This window comes from Rhea americana, unplaced genomic scaffold (genome assembly GCF_003343005.1).
Source record: "Rhea americana isolate MKP2758 unplaced genomic scaffold, rheAme1 scaffold_7, whole genome shotgun sequence".
Classification (NCBI taxonomy): Eukaryota; Metazoa; Chordata; class Aves; order Rheiformes; family Rheidae; genus Rhea; species Rhea americana.
The window spans coordinates 564,108-581,925 of record NW_028186867.1 but is presented as its reverse complement, the minus strand read 5'-3'; the positions used below and the strand labels follow the sequence as shown (position 1 = coordinate 581,925).

Below are 17,818 nucleotides of genomic sequence, written 5' to 3'. Positions count from 1 at the left end.
CAGTTAGCTGTAATGTCAGTTAGCTGATATACTCATTTATTTGAAAATGCTTAATTTAGTCTCAACTTAATTAAACTTAAAGACATGTTTCTAAAATCTGGGCCTGGGTCATTTTAAATGTAGATTCATCTTTCTAAATCATTGCAATGAGATTTTAAAGATACTGAAACATCTAAAGATTCAGGTGGACTTCAATGGGAATATCAAAAATGCTACAGTGAATAACTCCAGTTACTAGGCACTTTTTTGCCTGGTTTATAAATAACTAGGCACTTAGAATGCATATAAATTTCCGAATGCCTTTAAAGTAAGCAAGCTGTCAAGCTCTGCGTTGTGTTGTGCCTCAGAAAGTAGGTGGGAGAATTAATACGTTGAAGAAATAAAAATAGCTCCATGAACTATCAGAGAGTTCTCATGGATTAAAAAAAAAAAAAAAAAAAAAAAAAAAACAGATAATAAATCTGAGGCCTTCAGCCCGCTATCCCGCGATCTGGGCCAACGCTTGGCGGGAGCGAAGGATCTTGGCGAAACGGCCTCGCTGGCAGCGGCGGCTCCCTGAGCGGGTTGGCACGGCTCTTAAATAGCGTCTCCGCTACGCCGGCAGCGTGGGGCTCGGCGCGCGCCGGATCAGTCGGAGKCAGCCGGATTACCAGCCAAGATTTCGGGATAAGAGAGTACGTTCGCTTTGTTCTGTCAGGGAAAGAAYTAGAAAGATTTGCAGCGGTGGAGACATCAGTGCGAAAGGATGAAAGTTGTTTCTCACGCGGTTCTAAAATCAAACTTGGTAAGGGTTTCCTCGGTTTCTTCTGTGTTCGGAGTAGCCATTTCAGATAGGGTGTATTAACACAAGAAAAAACCGAAAGGATAGCAAGGATGAGCTGTTACCTAACGGCTTCTGTAAAAGAAGAGGTTAAGTAACTTAGGGCCCGCAGCTGGGAGAAAAGCTGGCTTGAAAGGACCGCTATTTCTTCCGAAGTTTTGCAGCGAGTTGCTCCAAGAGATGTGGTGAGAGGGCCTTTCCTACTCTCATGTGCGTCCCGGTCCCGTGGCAGCTCAGCCTTCCTCTGGGCCCGTGGGGACGGCCTCCTCTTGCCGCCTCGCCGCAGCGAGGGCTTCGCTCTGAGCGGCTGGCCAGCGGGAGCTGAGCACTTTCGTGTACTCCCTGCGGCTGAAGCTCGCTGGCTTACCTACATCTCCCGTTTATTTCCACATTCCTCCCCTACTCTCTTTTTGGCGTGGAACAAAAATGGCGTGTTCTCACTGAATGATCTTTAATGCAATACTTTGCTAGCTTTGCGATACCTTTTGTGCTGGGAATGTCTCATGGAAGCCAAACGTGGTACAGCTGATGGTGAGATACGTACTAGCTAGGTGAACAGTTTCCCTCCCATGCGCTCTTGGGTATAAGTCTAAACCCGGTTTAGAGGCTATTTTCCGAAGTCAGTGGGGTACAGTAGTAGCTGGAACAGTGCAAGTATCACGTAATGAGCTTCTAACCAGCAAAATGTGGTAAATGGATATACATACATCATGTATTAAAAGAAAATACAGTGAAGGGTAGAGCTGGCCAGATGACTGTGAGCTTTACAATAGTAGTTGTTATGTAGCTACTGAAAAAAACTAAAATTTTTCTTTCTGGTGAATATAGTATCTGTGTACACTCTTGCTCTGATTTGCCTCTGATACTGTGCAGAATTGCATTCCTGTTCATAGGACAATTACTAGCAAGCTCTAAGAACTGCAAGTGTAGCAAATGTATGGTTTCAGAGAGCTAAATTGCATCTAAATGTGCGTGCGTGTGTACGTACCTCAGTTGGAACATGCAGTTACAAGCTACAACCAGATTTATTTTTATTACTGTAGGAAATCATCCTGCAGCACTACGAGCTAATGGCAGAGAGGAATATTAAACCTGTGTAAATCCCAGAGTCCCTCTAATTTTCTAAGGGCAGAGAAAAGAAACTTTCATTTTCCGTTGCAGGATCTTTAGGAACCTTGTCAGTGGTTCTAGGTAGATTAGCTGGCTCAGTTTTATTTCCGCCTGTACCCTTTTCTGTAGCTCTCACTTGCTGAGTGTGGGAGGGTGATGGTTTTCGGTGGCTGTCACAGCAGCAGTGCAGTTGCCTGTTCTTCACCAGGACATATCTCTACTCTCCTACCCAAGTGATTGCTGGTTTGTAGAACCAAGAATTGGTGCGAATTAGAGGAGGAAGTATTCGGGGATGTGGCTTTTTTTTAAAGACGCTTATCACAAGAAAGTTATTTACTCAGATACATAACTGGATGGCTTAATATCTGAAGATATTAAGGATTTAGATGACTAGAGTCTTAATATCCTAAGAGCTTTGTATGTAACAAGATCTTTCTGCTTGTATTTTCTCTTCTACAAGTTGTAAAAGCACCACCTACCTTTAGAGTGCTTTACAGATGATATACCAAATTAAAGGGAGGGGGAAAAAAAACATTTTACAATGTAAGTTTTTGGCTTGCAATTTTTATCTTCAAAAATCACTTAAGAGATTAATTAAAAAGTACTGATAGAAAAAAAAAAGGGGGGGGAGAAGGGGGGAGAGTATATGCCAAAGAATAGCAAAGAACAGAGTAAGCAAGTTTCTCTGTTTCTGTCTTTTCTTTAATGCTTACTGATAGAATTCAAACTTACAAGATTAAATCCAGGTAACTTAGTTTGCAGTTTAATACATTTTTTTTTTTTTTAGTAGTATTTTACATGAAATGCTTTCAGCAGGAGTTTGGACTAGATGACAAGGATCCCTTGTAATCCTATGAAGTGTTCCAGTTAGTAGCTTGCTGGATTTGCACTGCATTATTGCCCAGCTGTAACTTTTGCTGTGGACTGTGTAAAGTGAAAACGGACGTAGGTTAAAACTCATTTGTTTTAGGCAACTGATACCGGAAATCACATTCAAGTTAAACTCTGAACTTGGCTGTTAGTATTAAAGATACATGATGTAGGTAAGAGACCTTGAGACTACAGTGAAGAATACAGCCTGTAAAAGAGCATGATGGATGCAAACGATGACTGGGGATGAAATCTGCTGATTTTTCAGTGGAATAACGATGAAATATGTTGATTTTCCTTCTGCGTTTTTGACAGTTATTCTGACCCATATCTCTTGTATCCAAGGGTTGGCAGGACGAAGGCGGGAACATAAAAGTAAAGCATATATTGCTAATGTACTGGAATTACTTAAATCCTTGACTGTTTGATCATCACGGCATGGATAAAATAGTGCTTGGCCACTTCWGATAGCCTGGGAGCGAGATCTTTGGCAGAAGTTTAGATTTTGTGAGCCTCTGGAGTCTAGAGGGCACAAAAATGTATTTTAGCCCAGTTTAAAAGGTATGTAATGAATTGTCAATTCTAATAYGTTCAACTTTTGGATTAGCTAATGAATAAAATGTGATGTAAAATTTTATGTAAATTGTGAGCTAATAATCACAGAGGCAAAAAAGTTCAGATTTTTAATATGGCTTTGTAAACCCTAAAATTATATACTCCAGAAAAGTAGCTGTATAATAGATAATTATTAAAATATCTCTAGCACTTCTGTTCCARTGACAGACTATTTTATGATACAGTGCTTTAATAAGCTTAACATGAAATGATAATATACTTCAATTTTATTTTTTGTAAATCACAATCCCTCTGTTGCCAACCCAGGGTAACTTTAAAAGCTGCCTTTTCTGATTCATATTGGGAACAGTATTGTCCCTGAGATCTGAAATGTTTCAACTRCTGATAATCTAAAGCCAAAAAATACCTAATATTTAGATTGATGAAGTAGTATCTAAAAAGCAGCAGATTTTAATTCAAAGCAGACTGTCTCCGAAACTGGTAAGCTGATTCAATGATTGACTTTCTTGCTGTGTAGTAATAGTGCTATCAATTTACACCATTTGGAAGCAGAATTAGAACCAGTTTGACAGCGTAGCATATGTCTTGTCTGCTGAGAAAAGGTGCGGCCGGGTAATAATAGAAGTGGACCAGCAGGAGCTTAAGGGAAGACTATTAAATTCTGTGTTCTGCCAAATTTTACAGACTCGAATTTGAAGTAAAAAAATCAATAAGGATTGCTTCTTACTACAGTGTATTGTAAGCTTAAAATGTGATATAGAGCACCTCACTTGCTTGGCTCACATAGTAGCTGGTGGTGCCTCAAAGGATTTATTTCTACTCTGTTCAGACTTAGTTGCACAAGCTTCTCATCCATGAATATTATATTTGAAATTATTTCTAAGGAAGCCTAGAATTCTAAAAATGTAGCAATCTGCTATGTATATTGACTATAACAGGTAAATACTATTCCATTACTGTACACTGAAGTCAAGATGTAATTAAAATAACTGCTTAATTTAAAAGTCACATGCAAGTTTGTAAGTGTTTACCTGTCRAAACACATTTGAGATTACTCAAAAGAATAAAAAAAGTGATTTTCTCTGTCTTGATTTTCCATGTCTTTGTCCATGTCATTTTTTTTTTAATTTGTTTTGAAGTAAAGTGCACTCAGTTTTCATATCTTCCCAGRATAGAAGGTTAAACTAGCTTTACTTTCTGTGTGTGTTTTAAAATGGTAATAAGGAAAAGGTGGAGGGAGGAGCATGCAGCATAAATATCAGGAAAACRTGATCCTAAAATGACAGAAAAAGTTAGTGGTGTTCATTGTGCTGATATTCTAGGGCAGATGAGGTTCTTGTAAAATACTGACGTTTGCCCCCCTTTTTTTTTCTTTTTCTTTTTTCAAGACCAGTTGTAAGCAAAAAAATTCTTCCTTTACTTTCTGTCTTTCCATTACATTTTTTTCCCTTTCACAAGCAATTTTCAGCCCCTACCCTAGCAGTTTCTGATTTCTGTGGAGTTTTAGGGTACTACAGTTTCTATTGATGTGTGTGTGTGTGTTGAGGGATGGAGAATTTTCATGAAATATGTACGCCTTCAAGTTTTATAGCATAGAAATGGTCAGCTATGCAATAGGTGGTAAGAAAGCATATGATGTATTGTTGCATGTCTTTTATCTAAAATGTGGTTAAATTTTACACTATTGTCTCTCCAGTGATCTACTCTATACTACCATAAACTGACTGTTAGTACATTCAATAACATAGACAAGCATCTATACTGCAGGTATGGCAGAAATGGCAAAGCTCTTGTACTGGGCGCTGAAATGGTAGTGCAATAGCACAAGGCTGCACTGTAACTGGAATACTGGGTAGGGGAGAAGATGCAGCCAGAGTAGTGGTAACAACATGGTATCATTAAAGCAAAAAAATCTTATGTAGAGTATAATTCAGCATCTGATGATAGTTGTCATTTTGTCAGAGATAAATGTTGAAGATTGCATTGTATGAAAAATGAGAATGCACATAAAGTTTGTTTACTTGCTGTAGGAGGATGCTGGCTATGATATGGTAAGGTTTTCCAATGTGCAGTAGTTTGAGAGAAAACAAACCTATATTAAAAATGTTTTCTAGAAAATCCAGAAAGCAGTACCAGTAATCCACCCACTAATTGAGAAGGAGCCAAATGTTTCATACCCTTCATATACTTTTTGTTTTCTTTTGTTTATGTTTGTTTTTTGAAAAACTGAGTAAACCTAAGAAACCCTAAGATCAAAAACCCCATTAAAATAGAAAAGCTATCTTAAACACTTCAGTTTTTAGAGACTTTTATTTTCTTGTGTGTATCAGCATGAAGGTAAAGCAACCTGTGCAACAGAAAGTCAAAAAGCTTTTTGCAAACATCCAAGTCAAACGATTATTTTCCTATTAAGATACTTCCTGGTTTTTGCAAAACAAGATTTTGAAGAGGAAGGTAATTTCTTCAGCACTGTGAATCTCTGATGGGGTCAGTGTGCATTAAATGGAAAGTCGTGGCAATTTAAAGGAAAATATAATGGAGATTTTTGTTTTCTGTGTAATGGGGGCACACCTTTAATAGCACTGGAAATACAACAGAGGGGGAGAAGGAGAGGGAAATGAAGATAAGACACGTCAGTTAAAGAAAGGTARCAAAGGAAAGTGAAGTTAGTGGACAGTGGTGACTGTAGAGGATAGGAATGGGAGAACAGTAACAGTTTTTGTAGAAAGGAAAAACTGAGCTACTGCTGAGCAGGGAAGTGCAAGTAACAACTATCCTAATGGACAGGAGTTTAAAACTTACTGTGGAAGCAGAGAGGAGAAGGGAATTGCCCTGGATGCCCCTGGGAGTGATGAGACCTTCACTTGGTCCCTCGCCTGGAGCTAGTGGAGGTTGTCATTGAGGTCTGGAAGAGACTGCCGTTGCCACGCGTGGTTTCTTTCATCCCTTGTCCCGATTTGTTATTTGTGCCTGTGTCATCTTGTCGTGTAGATTTTTGATCCTGGGAACATACCGGTAAAGAGTGGCTATTTGGGGCATTGCCATGTGGTACTGAGGAGCTGTTTACCTAGCTGAAGGCAAAGCCATGGCCCCGAGGTACTTCTTCACTGCACTGTTTGCACATTATATCTGTGGCCACATTAAGTGGAACATTGGGAGGGAAGCAGAAGAGCAAGTGTGGAAGATGCRTAATAAAAATGTTCTAATTATAGCACAAAACTTGTCACGAAGTAAGATTATGTTGTTGTAGTCTCAGATTAAGAAGAGCCGTTCTCCATATAGCYGATAGTGTAACTGGTACAGTGTATGCTTTGAACAGCCAGTGGTTTTGTTCTGCACTGCTCTGCCCTGCTTGTGATACAGGCAGGAGCATGAAGTAGCATTTGTGCTGTGTGTGTTGTGCCTGATCTGGGGCAGAAATTCAGGACGAGCCGTAAGATGAAATGCGTGGCAACACTATTCTGCCTTGGCCCAGAACATGGCTGTATGTTGCGAGATTATCGAGGCAGACAGATGACACAGGGAAAAATATTTTTGTAGCACTTGGTTCTCATGTTTTAATAACTTAAATAAGAAAAGCAGTCTCAGACAGTAATCCTGCCTTTAACATTTGTCTTAATTACAAACTCAAAGCTTCACACTCACTTGTAGGGTGTTATTCCTCAGGTTTCTTTTAACTGAAGTAGAGTTTCCAGCAGTTCAGAAATACTGCATRTTTATATRYGAATTAAAAACCTCTTAGTTCCTCATCCAGCAGAAGACTTAAAAGCATGCAGATCTGCAGTATGTGAAAGGTGTTTGAATTTGTCAGTATCTGAAGTCGTTAAAGTTCCCTCCCATACACGGGTGATTTATTAGTAGCAGTCCCAGTATGAATTTTTTTAGTGTAGTGTGATGGATCTGGGGCAGTTCATTTCTTTCTGTTSTGCTTCTGATAGAGCCAGAAACCCTTTCAGCATCCTTGATCGAATGTCAAAAAATTTTTGTCCAGCACACATGTCCTATTATACAGCCTAGTGCCCCTGTGAAGAGTTCTGRTAGCAGTGATTACTGATTTTGACAGTACAGCTGCGAAGTCTTTTAAAACTTTCTTTCCTTCATTTTTCATATTAAAATGGTAGGATTGAGGTAGGATATAGTCTTCTGAGACAAGAGTGGGGTGAGAAGTGGATTGAGAAAGCAGATTTCTGTTCCTGAGGCAGTGGAAGATTAAAAATCATAGAGATACTATTGAACTCCACTAGAGTCATAAACATATTTCTAACTTGCAGATAGGTGTGCCCTGCATATAGTATTTTTACTTTTAAAAAGTAGTAACAAAAAATTCTGTTTCTCTGGTGTTTCTATTGCTGCCTCCCAGGGATCACTGTAACTAGACCATCTACAGGGGAATGCTGTGGAATCCTGGTCCTCTGACAATGAACTTTTTGAAGTGTAATGTGGCTTTTGTTTTTGTGGCTTTTCYTTTTATGATGGGGTGGAGAAGGGCTGGCTTCTGTACCAGTGTGTGGGGTGCAGAGCAACTGGCTTTTGTACTGCTACAGACTYGAGATGAAGCCAGGGCACCTGTCAGGGCTCAAAATTCAGAAGTTTTTCTCAGTATGGTAACACAAAGGAAGGCAGTGTGTCCAATGATACTACTTCATTAGGAAGTGATGTCAGAGATAAGACCAATGGAGCAAGCAGTAACAAATTGATAGGTAGATTCTAAAGTTTCWAGAGGATGAAAAAGCTCATCTGCCAAATGTAGTCTAGAATTTCTCACTAAAGCCATCTCGGTACCAGGAACTTGGAAGGTATTTGTCTTGTTCTGGTGCAGTTCTTAGCTGTTTTGGAAAGCAGTATAAAATGGGGAATAAATAATAAAGTAATAAAATTTGCCAGTGTTAAGTTACACAGAAATTTAAAGAAAATTAGTTGCAAAGGGTTCTTTTGAGGGTGATGTAGTTTTCATCCTCAGATTCACATACTTGAAATACAAATCTACACGAGTGAGGTGTCTGAGCTCCAAGTTACTTTCAGTGAAGATCTAGTCAGTACGGGTAGAAAGCTTGCCAAATTTGCATGTCTGCTTTAGGGTGTACTGTATCTCTAATTCTTCACTAACTGGGAGCCTAGACACCAGAGGTGGTCCTCAAGTCCTTCATTGTCTGAAACTGTAGATACTATTTTTTATTTCTATTTAATTTTCCAGKTTTTTTTTGGAAGTTTTAAAAATGAAATACATTTTACACTTCTAGTTCAAGAGTTAAAGCTATCTAAAATCCTCTTGACATTAGGCTATAATAATACACTTTAAAAACTCAAAAACTGTTCTAGTTTTGATATTGAGAGAGATAGAGACTGTTACCAGTCTTTCACCTCTTGTTAGTACAATAGTTTATACTGAATATATTTTGCATATTGTACAGCTCACACTGTGCTTACTCTAAAGAGCCATCTGCTGACATGGAGTACAGGAAACTAGACACATGAACACACATTATTTTAGTCATGCTTTAAACACGGGGCAGAAAACAGGCTGAGATTAAGATGTTCATTGTGACACAGCTATTATATTCTCAGGACAAAGGTTCCTTCATATGTCATCTTGGTTCCTTCCAAGCTGCTTTCATAAAATCAACATGATGCAATTCAGCGGGTCATTTTTTCTACATTTGCAGCAAGGATGTCAAAAGAAAGTTGTATGGGATATCTTAGCTAAACTGCCTTGTTTCCGAGTCTCTGGCCAAGGCTTTTGGTGTTGAAATTGGCCACCTAAAAGCTGTACCTTGACAAGGACTTCAGCAGCTGGGCTGATTGCACAGAGCAGAGGCAGTGGTGGACAGCAAGCAGCGAGTTACAGCCACACTGTGCAGAAGGACTCACTGAGGTGCAAGTTGCACTTCCTTATCCTTCCGGTAGCTGTAGTGGGAATTGTGCAGATCTGTCAGAGACTTGGGCAGTCYTGTAGCGTGCTCCTCTCCCCAAATTGCCTGTGAGGGAAGGAGTGACAAATGGTGATCAGAGAGCTGAGGGACTGTCCAAGAACACCTGGATACCTCCAAGAAGGTAGGATTTAGACTGGGATCTCCCAYTGTACGACTAGGTTCCTTACCACTGAGGCATTTTCTGCATATAATGCCTGCCAAAATGACTYTCTGCTTCCCCCAGGTGAAATGCCTGATGTGCTCATGGCACCGACCTCCTTCCATGCCACTGTTTGCACCTTGCAATSTCCTTTGCATAGAGTCCTTGCAGCTGAGCAGCATAATATTCAACAAGTGGATGGAAGCATCTAAAAGAAAATAGTGCAGTTCATTCTCTCATTTCTCAGGCTGTACAGGCTGCTGGGAATCACAGACAATAATCACCTCTGAGCTTCATTTGTGCCAGAGTGTAAAACCTTGTTTTATTGCTGTAACATGAACATTTATTATTTAATCGTACAAATGACTACTTAAAACATGCTATGGGCATTTGTTTTTCCCTTCTCTGGAACCATCTCAGAATTTGCACAGATTTAATGCTTCATGTGGCATCTTTGATGCACACAGTGTCTAAAATGCTGCTTGCTCTTTCATTGGTTATAAGAAAATCTGGAAGACTAGATCAGATGTAGAGATATTTGTAGTAAGTAAGCCCACGCAAGGCAGTTACTACCCTTCATTATGTCATCATAATTTTTTAAGGGCTCAAAAAAAGCTGTGAAAGACATTGCTTATGGAGTTTGTTTTGTATACAGTTTTTTTTCTATTTTAATATCTTTTACCCTGTCATTCTTAGATTGTAGAGTGGTTCACTACTTTTATTCTTTCTTCCTCTTTCAAGCATGCAGAGAGACACAGGAATGCTTGAGCTCAACTTTACATGAATCTGCATGTAAGAAAATGTTAAAAATATTTATTTTAAAACTTTGTTTTCTTCCTTCAAATGTCTATTTCTTATGCATTCCTCTGATTAAGAATGGGTTAGTAGCATTTATCTGGGTGATGTAACACACCTGACATTTATTTGTTTAATCACAAATAACCTTAATTTTATTAAGATTTCTAGCATGTTTAAATATTAGATTTGAGCCCCTTTTATGGCAAATACTAGTGTTTGAATATGCTAACAGAAATGTTTTTCTGCTCCTTGATGATAGAGTACTTAATGTAATTGGTAAATCAGATGATATCTAGCACTCCATTGTAATTCTCTACTTTACATGTAAATTATATTTTGAAGCACCATATCTTTTCTCAGTGGTGATTAATCCTTGAAATAAAGGGGAAGGGGCGGTAGCTAGCTTGTTTTAAATGATGCATTCCCCCATTGGGAAAGATTAACTATGTACAACTTTGTTGAGTTTAGCAATTTGTAATGAATTGTTGAGTTGTCCATAGAGACCAGTTTCTTTTTTTCAAAAGAGTATTCACTAGGTTGCATTGCTCTCTTCCTCTAAAGGAARTAAGTTCTTATTATCCGTCGTCTTAGAGATAAAAGTTCCTTTCTAGCATTTGAATTTACATAAATCTAGGAAGTAAAACTTAGCAGTAATATGTTCAATAGGCAGAGGAAAGAGCAGAGGGCTATTTCAAAGCACACCCATATTCTGTGTGTCTTTGTTTTACGTTTCTAAATTTCAGATTGTATGCAGTGTCATGTGTTGATTCACCTCTGCCTGCTTGTGAAGCATCCTCAGCTGGTCTTTAGCATCTCTGGTTRTCCTGCCTCCTTTTCCTGTTCTTTTCATCTTTTGGCTTGTACATTGTCGATATTCATGCGTTGGTTAATTTTGCTGAAAGTGCTATTTGTTGCCCTCTGTACCTGCAATTCCCACAGCAGAAGTAGGAATGCATGGAAAGTTCATGCTAAGCTCCTGGAAGTTTGGGGTATGACATCAGTACAAAAATTCGGGCTTCCATGTTGGAAACTAGGGGGAGATTGTTGCTGACTGTATCATTTTTGTCTATGGAAGCAGTATATCACAACTCACAAAATATATCGGGCTTAGTGGGGAAATACTGTCATTTGGAAGTGCTGCTAAATTTCACATAGTTAAGGGAACCCTGTAAACTGCTCTACTTAGGATGGCATCACTTGGCCCTTGCTCAGGACTAGGGGTACTAGCAGAGACTGTTCAGCAGAGATAGGTAGCAGTGTATATGCCTTTTAAAAGTTATCTAAGGGAAGAAATAATGAACAAGCACAATCAGATCTGCCTGTTGGAATCAATTTAGCGTCCATATACATAAGCCTGATGGTTTTCCTTCGTTCCCACATGCAAAACAGCTGGGAAAAAAAAGATAGGGCAAAAAAAAGTGTTGCCTCTTGTGCCAGTTAGCGCATCCATGCCTGTAATGTGCACAGCAAGGTTTTTTTGCCAGAACTGTAGAGAAAACAGGTATTTGAGCAGGGAGTGAAAATGAAAGGAAACACACTCTTGAAAATGYGATCTGGGACTGGTGGTGCGTGATAGATTCACCTGTCAAAAGGTTTGGGTTCAAAGACCATTAGAAATGTGTGCATCTTGCCACTTCCTAGATGAATTTTACAAATGTGAGTATACCTGCTACTCTTTTTGTTTGCCTGGTTTGGGGCTATATATTTCACAGTTTTGAAAGTACCTGATGCCACAGTGAATGGCATGAAATAAGTAAATCCAAAGAATAATTAGAATAGAAAAGTCAATTTCTTTTTCTCCCTTGAAATTACAGCCACAGGAACAAGTCTTCAGGCTGGCCGCATCCTTCAGGGACCTGGAGCTTGAACCAGGGAACACCTTATGGATGGGAGATGACGGCAAACAGAGATGGAAGAGACTACTTCCTCAAGTAAGTGGTAGCGTGAGCTGTTGCGACCACTAGATTCAGGCTGTATCACAGTGCTGCAGCACTGCTACTTGCAACGTTTTCCTTGGAATCCTGGTATCAGCTGCAGTCTTATAGAATTAATGTTGATTTGTTTTGGTTTGTTGCACAGAGCTAGCTTTGCCCATACTTTACTGTGCCTTGTTCTTTGTAATACTGTGTTTTGGTCCTTGATTATTTGGCCAAGAAAACAGTGATAATGTAAGGACCTGTAATTCAYTGAGGAATTACAGCAAATGTCATTAACAAAAAAAAAAAATGCGCATCCTTAAAGAATAAGGCAAAAGGTCCTTTCTGACTAGGATTAACAACTCTTATCTGTCGCTGCCATGTGAACTCTTTAGTTTGCCTAAAAAGTTCATTATACTGGTAAAGTACCTATCTTGATCCTGTACAGCTTTTGTCTGAATTCTTAGGTTTCTCGTGGCCCTTTAGCTCTGCAGTTAAAAGTTTGTAAATAAATGTCAATGTGAATGATTTGATTGTAAACAAAATTGGATTTTCTTTTCCCAATGAAAACTGTGCAGAATTCTTCTTCTGAGTTACTTAAGTGGCTTGAATAAAATAGTTTCTTATCCTAGCAAATATATTCTATTGTGTATTTGAAACTTGTTTGCTGAGAAGGGATGGTAGTGAGACAGCAGAACAATTTCTTGGTTTTACAGCATTAGTTGCTTTAGCTTACATTTTATTTTAAGGCCAGCATTTTGAGTTTGCTCATGTGAAAGGTTGGATGTTTTCATTATTTCAATTTCTTGGTTTACCAGTCTGAATGGAAGCTTGTCGGTGCTTAAAAAGTCCTGGATGAGAATCACAATCCTTTCTTATAACACAGAGTAAAGGGATCAAAGTTACTTTAAACTGACCGTTAAAAGTCTTACATTCATCCAAGATCCTTCTTCTGCAAACCTTGAATTGTGCTGTGTAAGAAGGAGGATCCCTTTTCCTCTCCTCTCTGTCCCCCCGAGGTAGAGTTAGAGCAGTGCGGTGACCTGCAGGCAACCATGGAAAAGCTTTCAGGATTTAGAGAGATTTTAGACCTGTCCACATTACAGCAAGTTGCCTCGGTTAATGAGAGCTCAAAGGCAGCTCTAAAACGCTGTATTTTTCCGTGAATACGTGTTTGTTATGCTGCGTATGTTTGTAAGACGCAGGGTGCAGTGCTGGGTAGCGTGAATCTGAACGCTGGGCACTATGTAACTATATTAGCATAGGCTTTCTGCCTGAACTAATCAGCCTTGTTAGGAGGAATACATGAGCCTCAAAAGTACTGTGTTAATGTGACTATGCTGCTTCTGTTACTCGAGTTAGTGGAGGTATCTGCACCACTAAAAATTGTAGGGGCGGATTTGGAAGCTAAGTAATGAGGAAGTGCCAGCAGTTCCTGCACGCACCTTCCCGGGCTGCGGCAGGTCCATGTCCGTATCAGCAGCGATGGCTCAGGGGCGTGAGGTTTCTCTGCAGCATGTCAGTGAATGCAGAAGGCCTAATCTGCAGGGCTGAAATTTATTTGAACGATAACATTAGCTTCTGAGGACAGGCGCCRCATTTAATTTCTCCTTTTCCTCACTGGTCATGTAATGGGATGCTGTACTTCCTGTGCAACTATAAACAGCTGTGGCTTACAGCATGCAGTGCATTAGGAGTCATTAATTTTGTAATCTGAGAACATTTTCTAACTTGCAGTAGCAAATGATCATTTCATTTATTTTTTTGGGTGGCCTTTTACTATGCTAAAGTGCCATATCCTCTTACAGCTCTCCTAGATGCATAAAAATGAATCGATGAACAAAATTCCRTAACAGTGCCAAATCATGCCTTAAGTAATGGGGGGGGGGGTCTGTTTTGTGGAGGGTTTTTCATGTGTGGTTGTTCTTGGTTTGTTTTAACTTTCATGCTCTTATGAAATGTTTACCTCCCATTCTGTTTGGGGCCTTCCTCCCATTTGTTTGTCCTGCACCTTCCTGCAGTTATAACAGATAATTATCYGTCTTTTCTGGGGGTCCCATCAATGTTTTGTGCACACATTAGAATGAAGAGATGCATTCTATATATAKAGAGAATATATATAGAAAATATATATTTTAATATATATTAAATATATAAATGCAGCTGGAACAGATCAAGACTCAACTCTAGTACTATCTATCTGATCCCTCCCATCAGCTTTGGGAAACATGAGCCTCCCACATTTCACAGTACAAAGGGAGAGGAAGTGTTGGAGCCCTGGACCACTCTCCCAAGTCAGGTCATATCCAACCAGTTACTCCATTTCTCTCCCTCAGCAAAAGCTTCCTCCAGCTGTACTGGGCCAGGCATTTTAGAGTGGGTATCTCTAGTGTTTTCTCTGTCTGATGATCCTTCAGAATTTTGTAGAGCAAAACCAGCATCTAAGGATTGAAGGACAGCAGGAATGGGTTGTAGAATTTAATATATTGGAGAAATCTTAGCTTTGGCTTGCAAAATGAATTTAATTAAAAAAATGGATTTAGCAAAGCGAGGTTTGCTGTAGTTCATTTTCAAGATGCCCACAGTTTGGTGACAGGTAAAAAAAGCTCTCTGAACCCACTTCTCACAATCTCTGAATTATCTACAGGCAGGCAAAAATTATAAGCTTAATGGTAACTGTCACTTGATTAATTAATTAATTTCATATTTAATGCTTAAATTACCTAATAAAAGCAAAATAATAAAACTTTGTATGAGTTAAATATACAGCATAGTTTCAGAAATTTAACAGTAAGAARAATCCTGACTTTTCACAACTTTTAAGTGTTTAAAAAGCTCTAACAGGGCCAGATAACAGGGCCAGGGATAAATCTTGCCCAAGCTTATGATGTTAGACTGTGAGAGAGCAAGTATCTTCTTCCATTTGCACTTGGGCGACCCTCACTGTAAATGTGAAGCCTGGTGCCAAAGAACGTTCTTCCAKGCAGAGCTGCTCTTTGGTTATCTAACTACAACTAGAAAGCTGCATTATTACAAATATGACAAGTGTATGTGCCTAGGTTATTACTTTGTTGCCAAGCAGAATTAGTCTAATCAGTAGCCTAGGTTTTATACCTTTTGATTACCTCAACCTGCCTGACCTAGTTCTGAGTCAGCTATGTCTGTAGATGTGAGTTTATTCCTGCCATAGTATCTCACCTAGGACCATTACCTTTGATTCTTCATATCTTGACATCTCTTTCTGGCCTAATTCAAGCTAAAAGTTGTAATTTATAAAGCCTAACTTTTATTACATATACCTCCTAAAAGAGCTGCACACATCCATTAGCATTAGTGTATTCTAGCATTCTTCACATATCTTTCTTTCTCTTCCATTCTGTTAGGATCTGTCTTTTACTCTGTATTTGTATATTACTTAGCATAATAGGTGACCTGGGCTCCTAGACACGAATTTTAATTCTTTGCAAAGCTTAACAGTATCAAAATGATGGAGTGGGAGCTCCCTACTCCCCGCAGGGTAGGCTGTAATATGGAGGAGAGGGGCAGAGGACAGTTTGAACTCCAAGGCATGGTACAAAATTGCAGTCAGAGCACTCATATGCTGCGTAAGGAGATTAATCAAAGGGCATTCAGGTAGCAGATGGATCATGGGATGAATATCTTCTACACAGTTGGTGTCTAGGAAAAGAGCCTCACTGGGTTATGAAGGCCAGGGATCTATAAATAAATTCTATACTAGCATTGCAGTGAGGAGCCCCTTTGCAAAGGCAAGTGTCCTTTCCTTTTTCTTTGTGTCAGAGGAAGAAGCCAAAGATGTAAAATCTCAGCACCTGTGCTGTTTATTTGCAACTCAGTTTTGCTTTTAGCAATGACCAGACGCTCCCAGTACAGCTAATACAAAGCCAAGAATTTATCAGGCTTGCAGGGTCTCTTGGTTCTACCTGAGGGTTTGGCATCAAATTTGTGTCTATTTAAATTATTTCATCCTGGTAGGTTGCAGTTGTCCGTATTGAAAATTGATGTAAAGTTTTGTTAGTAAGGCCGAATATATCCAAACTATAATGCTATCATAGTGTATGGAAAAATAATAGGCTGCTTTAAGGAGTGGAAAAAATGAGGACTCTGAGGAAGCTGGCTTATATAATCCTTTGATATTTTATGCCTGACTTTCTTACCCACTGATATCTCTGAGCAGTCTTGGATGCAAGTTGAACAGTGCTACATATGTACACATGTCATGAGAATACTTTACTTTCAGTACATCTTTTTGTACCAAATGTTTTAAAGGGCACAACATTGGCTATAAAAACGTACATCAGTCATGTCTCCAGAATAGTAATGCATGTTCTACAAAATGATAATCCACCTGGATGCATTAAGAAACAGTAACTTAGAAAATGGAATGAAACCATGAAACCATTTGGAACTGTGCACTGCTGTACTGGTGGTGATTACCACCTCTAATCTAACCACAGTTACTAGTGAATGATGTCCCGGATAGCATGTGTCTGGGTAGCTTTGAGACATAGATTTTCATTTTAGCTAAAAGACCAAAGATTTAATATGTCTAGTGATTTTATCAGCAGTTCCTCTTTGGAAATACATAGTAGTTGTCCTTGTAGTGCCTATTATTTGTCCAAGGAAAAGTCTTCCTTAGCTTTCAAAATTGCTTCTTTTACTAGCACTGATTTCACTCATAAATTAAACCAATACCTAATTTTCTTTCCTTCATTTTTCACTCTGGATTTTAGGAATGAAATAATGAGATGATTGTTGACAGTTATGTCAATAGAGGAGGAAGAGAGATCAGCAAGATAGCTTGTCATATTGTCTCAGAGGCTTTTTATAGCCATACAGATTAACAAATTGCATCACACTGAAGGAGAAATAGCAATTCAAATTCTTCATTTGCTTTTGATTAAAGATGTATAAACCAGGTACTACCACAATGAAATGCGCACATGAGTTCTGTACAAGCAAATAAGATAATTCATAGCAACATTAACTGCTTTTTACTTAAATAATTTACTTAGTGCCATATGTGCATATCCACTCAACTGCGAGCAGACATATTGTAATTTTGAAATTGTGAAATGAATAAAGAAACCAAGCAACTCTTCATGTGAAATGAAAAATAATTATATAGTGTCAATGCAAGTGCTTTAAGACATGAGTGTGAAGAGATGCTTATTCTTTCTGCTGAAGCAAATTTGGTTTCTTTCAAACCTGTGAAAGCCCCTATGGCCTGAGCTAGTCAGTGGTAGCTTCCATTGCCAGACAGCACTTTTGTAAAACTGTGAGAAGAACCTTTTATCAAAATGTTTTGAGATGTCACTATCAATTTATTATGTCTTCTGTACAGATGACGCAAGTGGGGTCATTTTACAAACCTCTAAAATGCTTTTGCTGAGTTTAGGCCATGGTAAATTAAAGTTTCAGAACTTCACCCGTTCCCTTTTAGCATACTGCTTTTACTTGAAATAGCCTTATGAGATAAATGACACATTTCAGTATGGGAGGATGGCAATCATCTAATATTCTTTCAGCATATTTCTGTACAGCACAAGCTGTATTAAAGCAGACTTTCAATATAAAATAATTTGCAGGGTATACTTAATTGCTTTAAAGGCCTATTTTCTTCATATTTATTATATACATT

The 17,818-nt window shown here is 38.8% G+C and overlaps 1 protein-coding gene across 1 annotated transcript in view; it reads left to right on the top strand.

The window, feature by feature from the left end:
* The window catches only part of FRMPD4 (FERM and PDZ domain containing 4), a 312,762-nt gene that overhangs the window by 181,966 nt on the left and 112,978 nt on the right, over positions 1–17,818 (top strand). Inside the window, exon 2 of the mRNA XM_085321501.1 lies at positions 12,058–12,174. Coding sequence (XP_085177627.1) covers positions 12,058–12,174 — 117 coding nt within the window. The remainder of the gene's footprint in view (positions 1–12,057; positions 12,175–17,818) is intronic.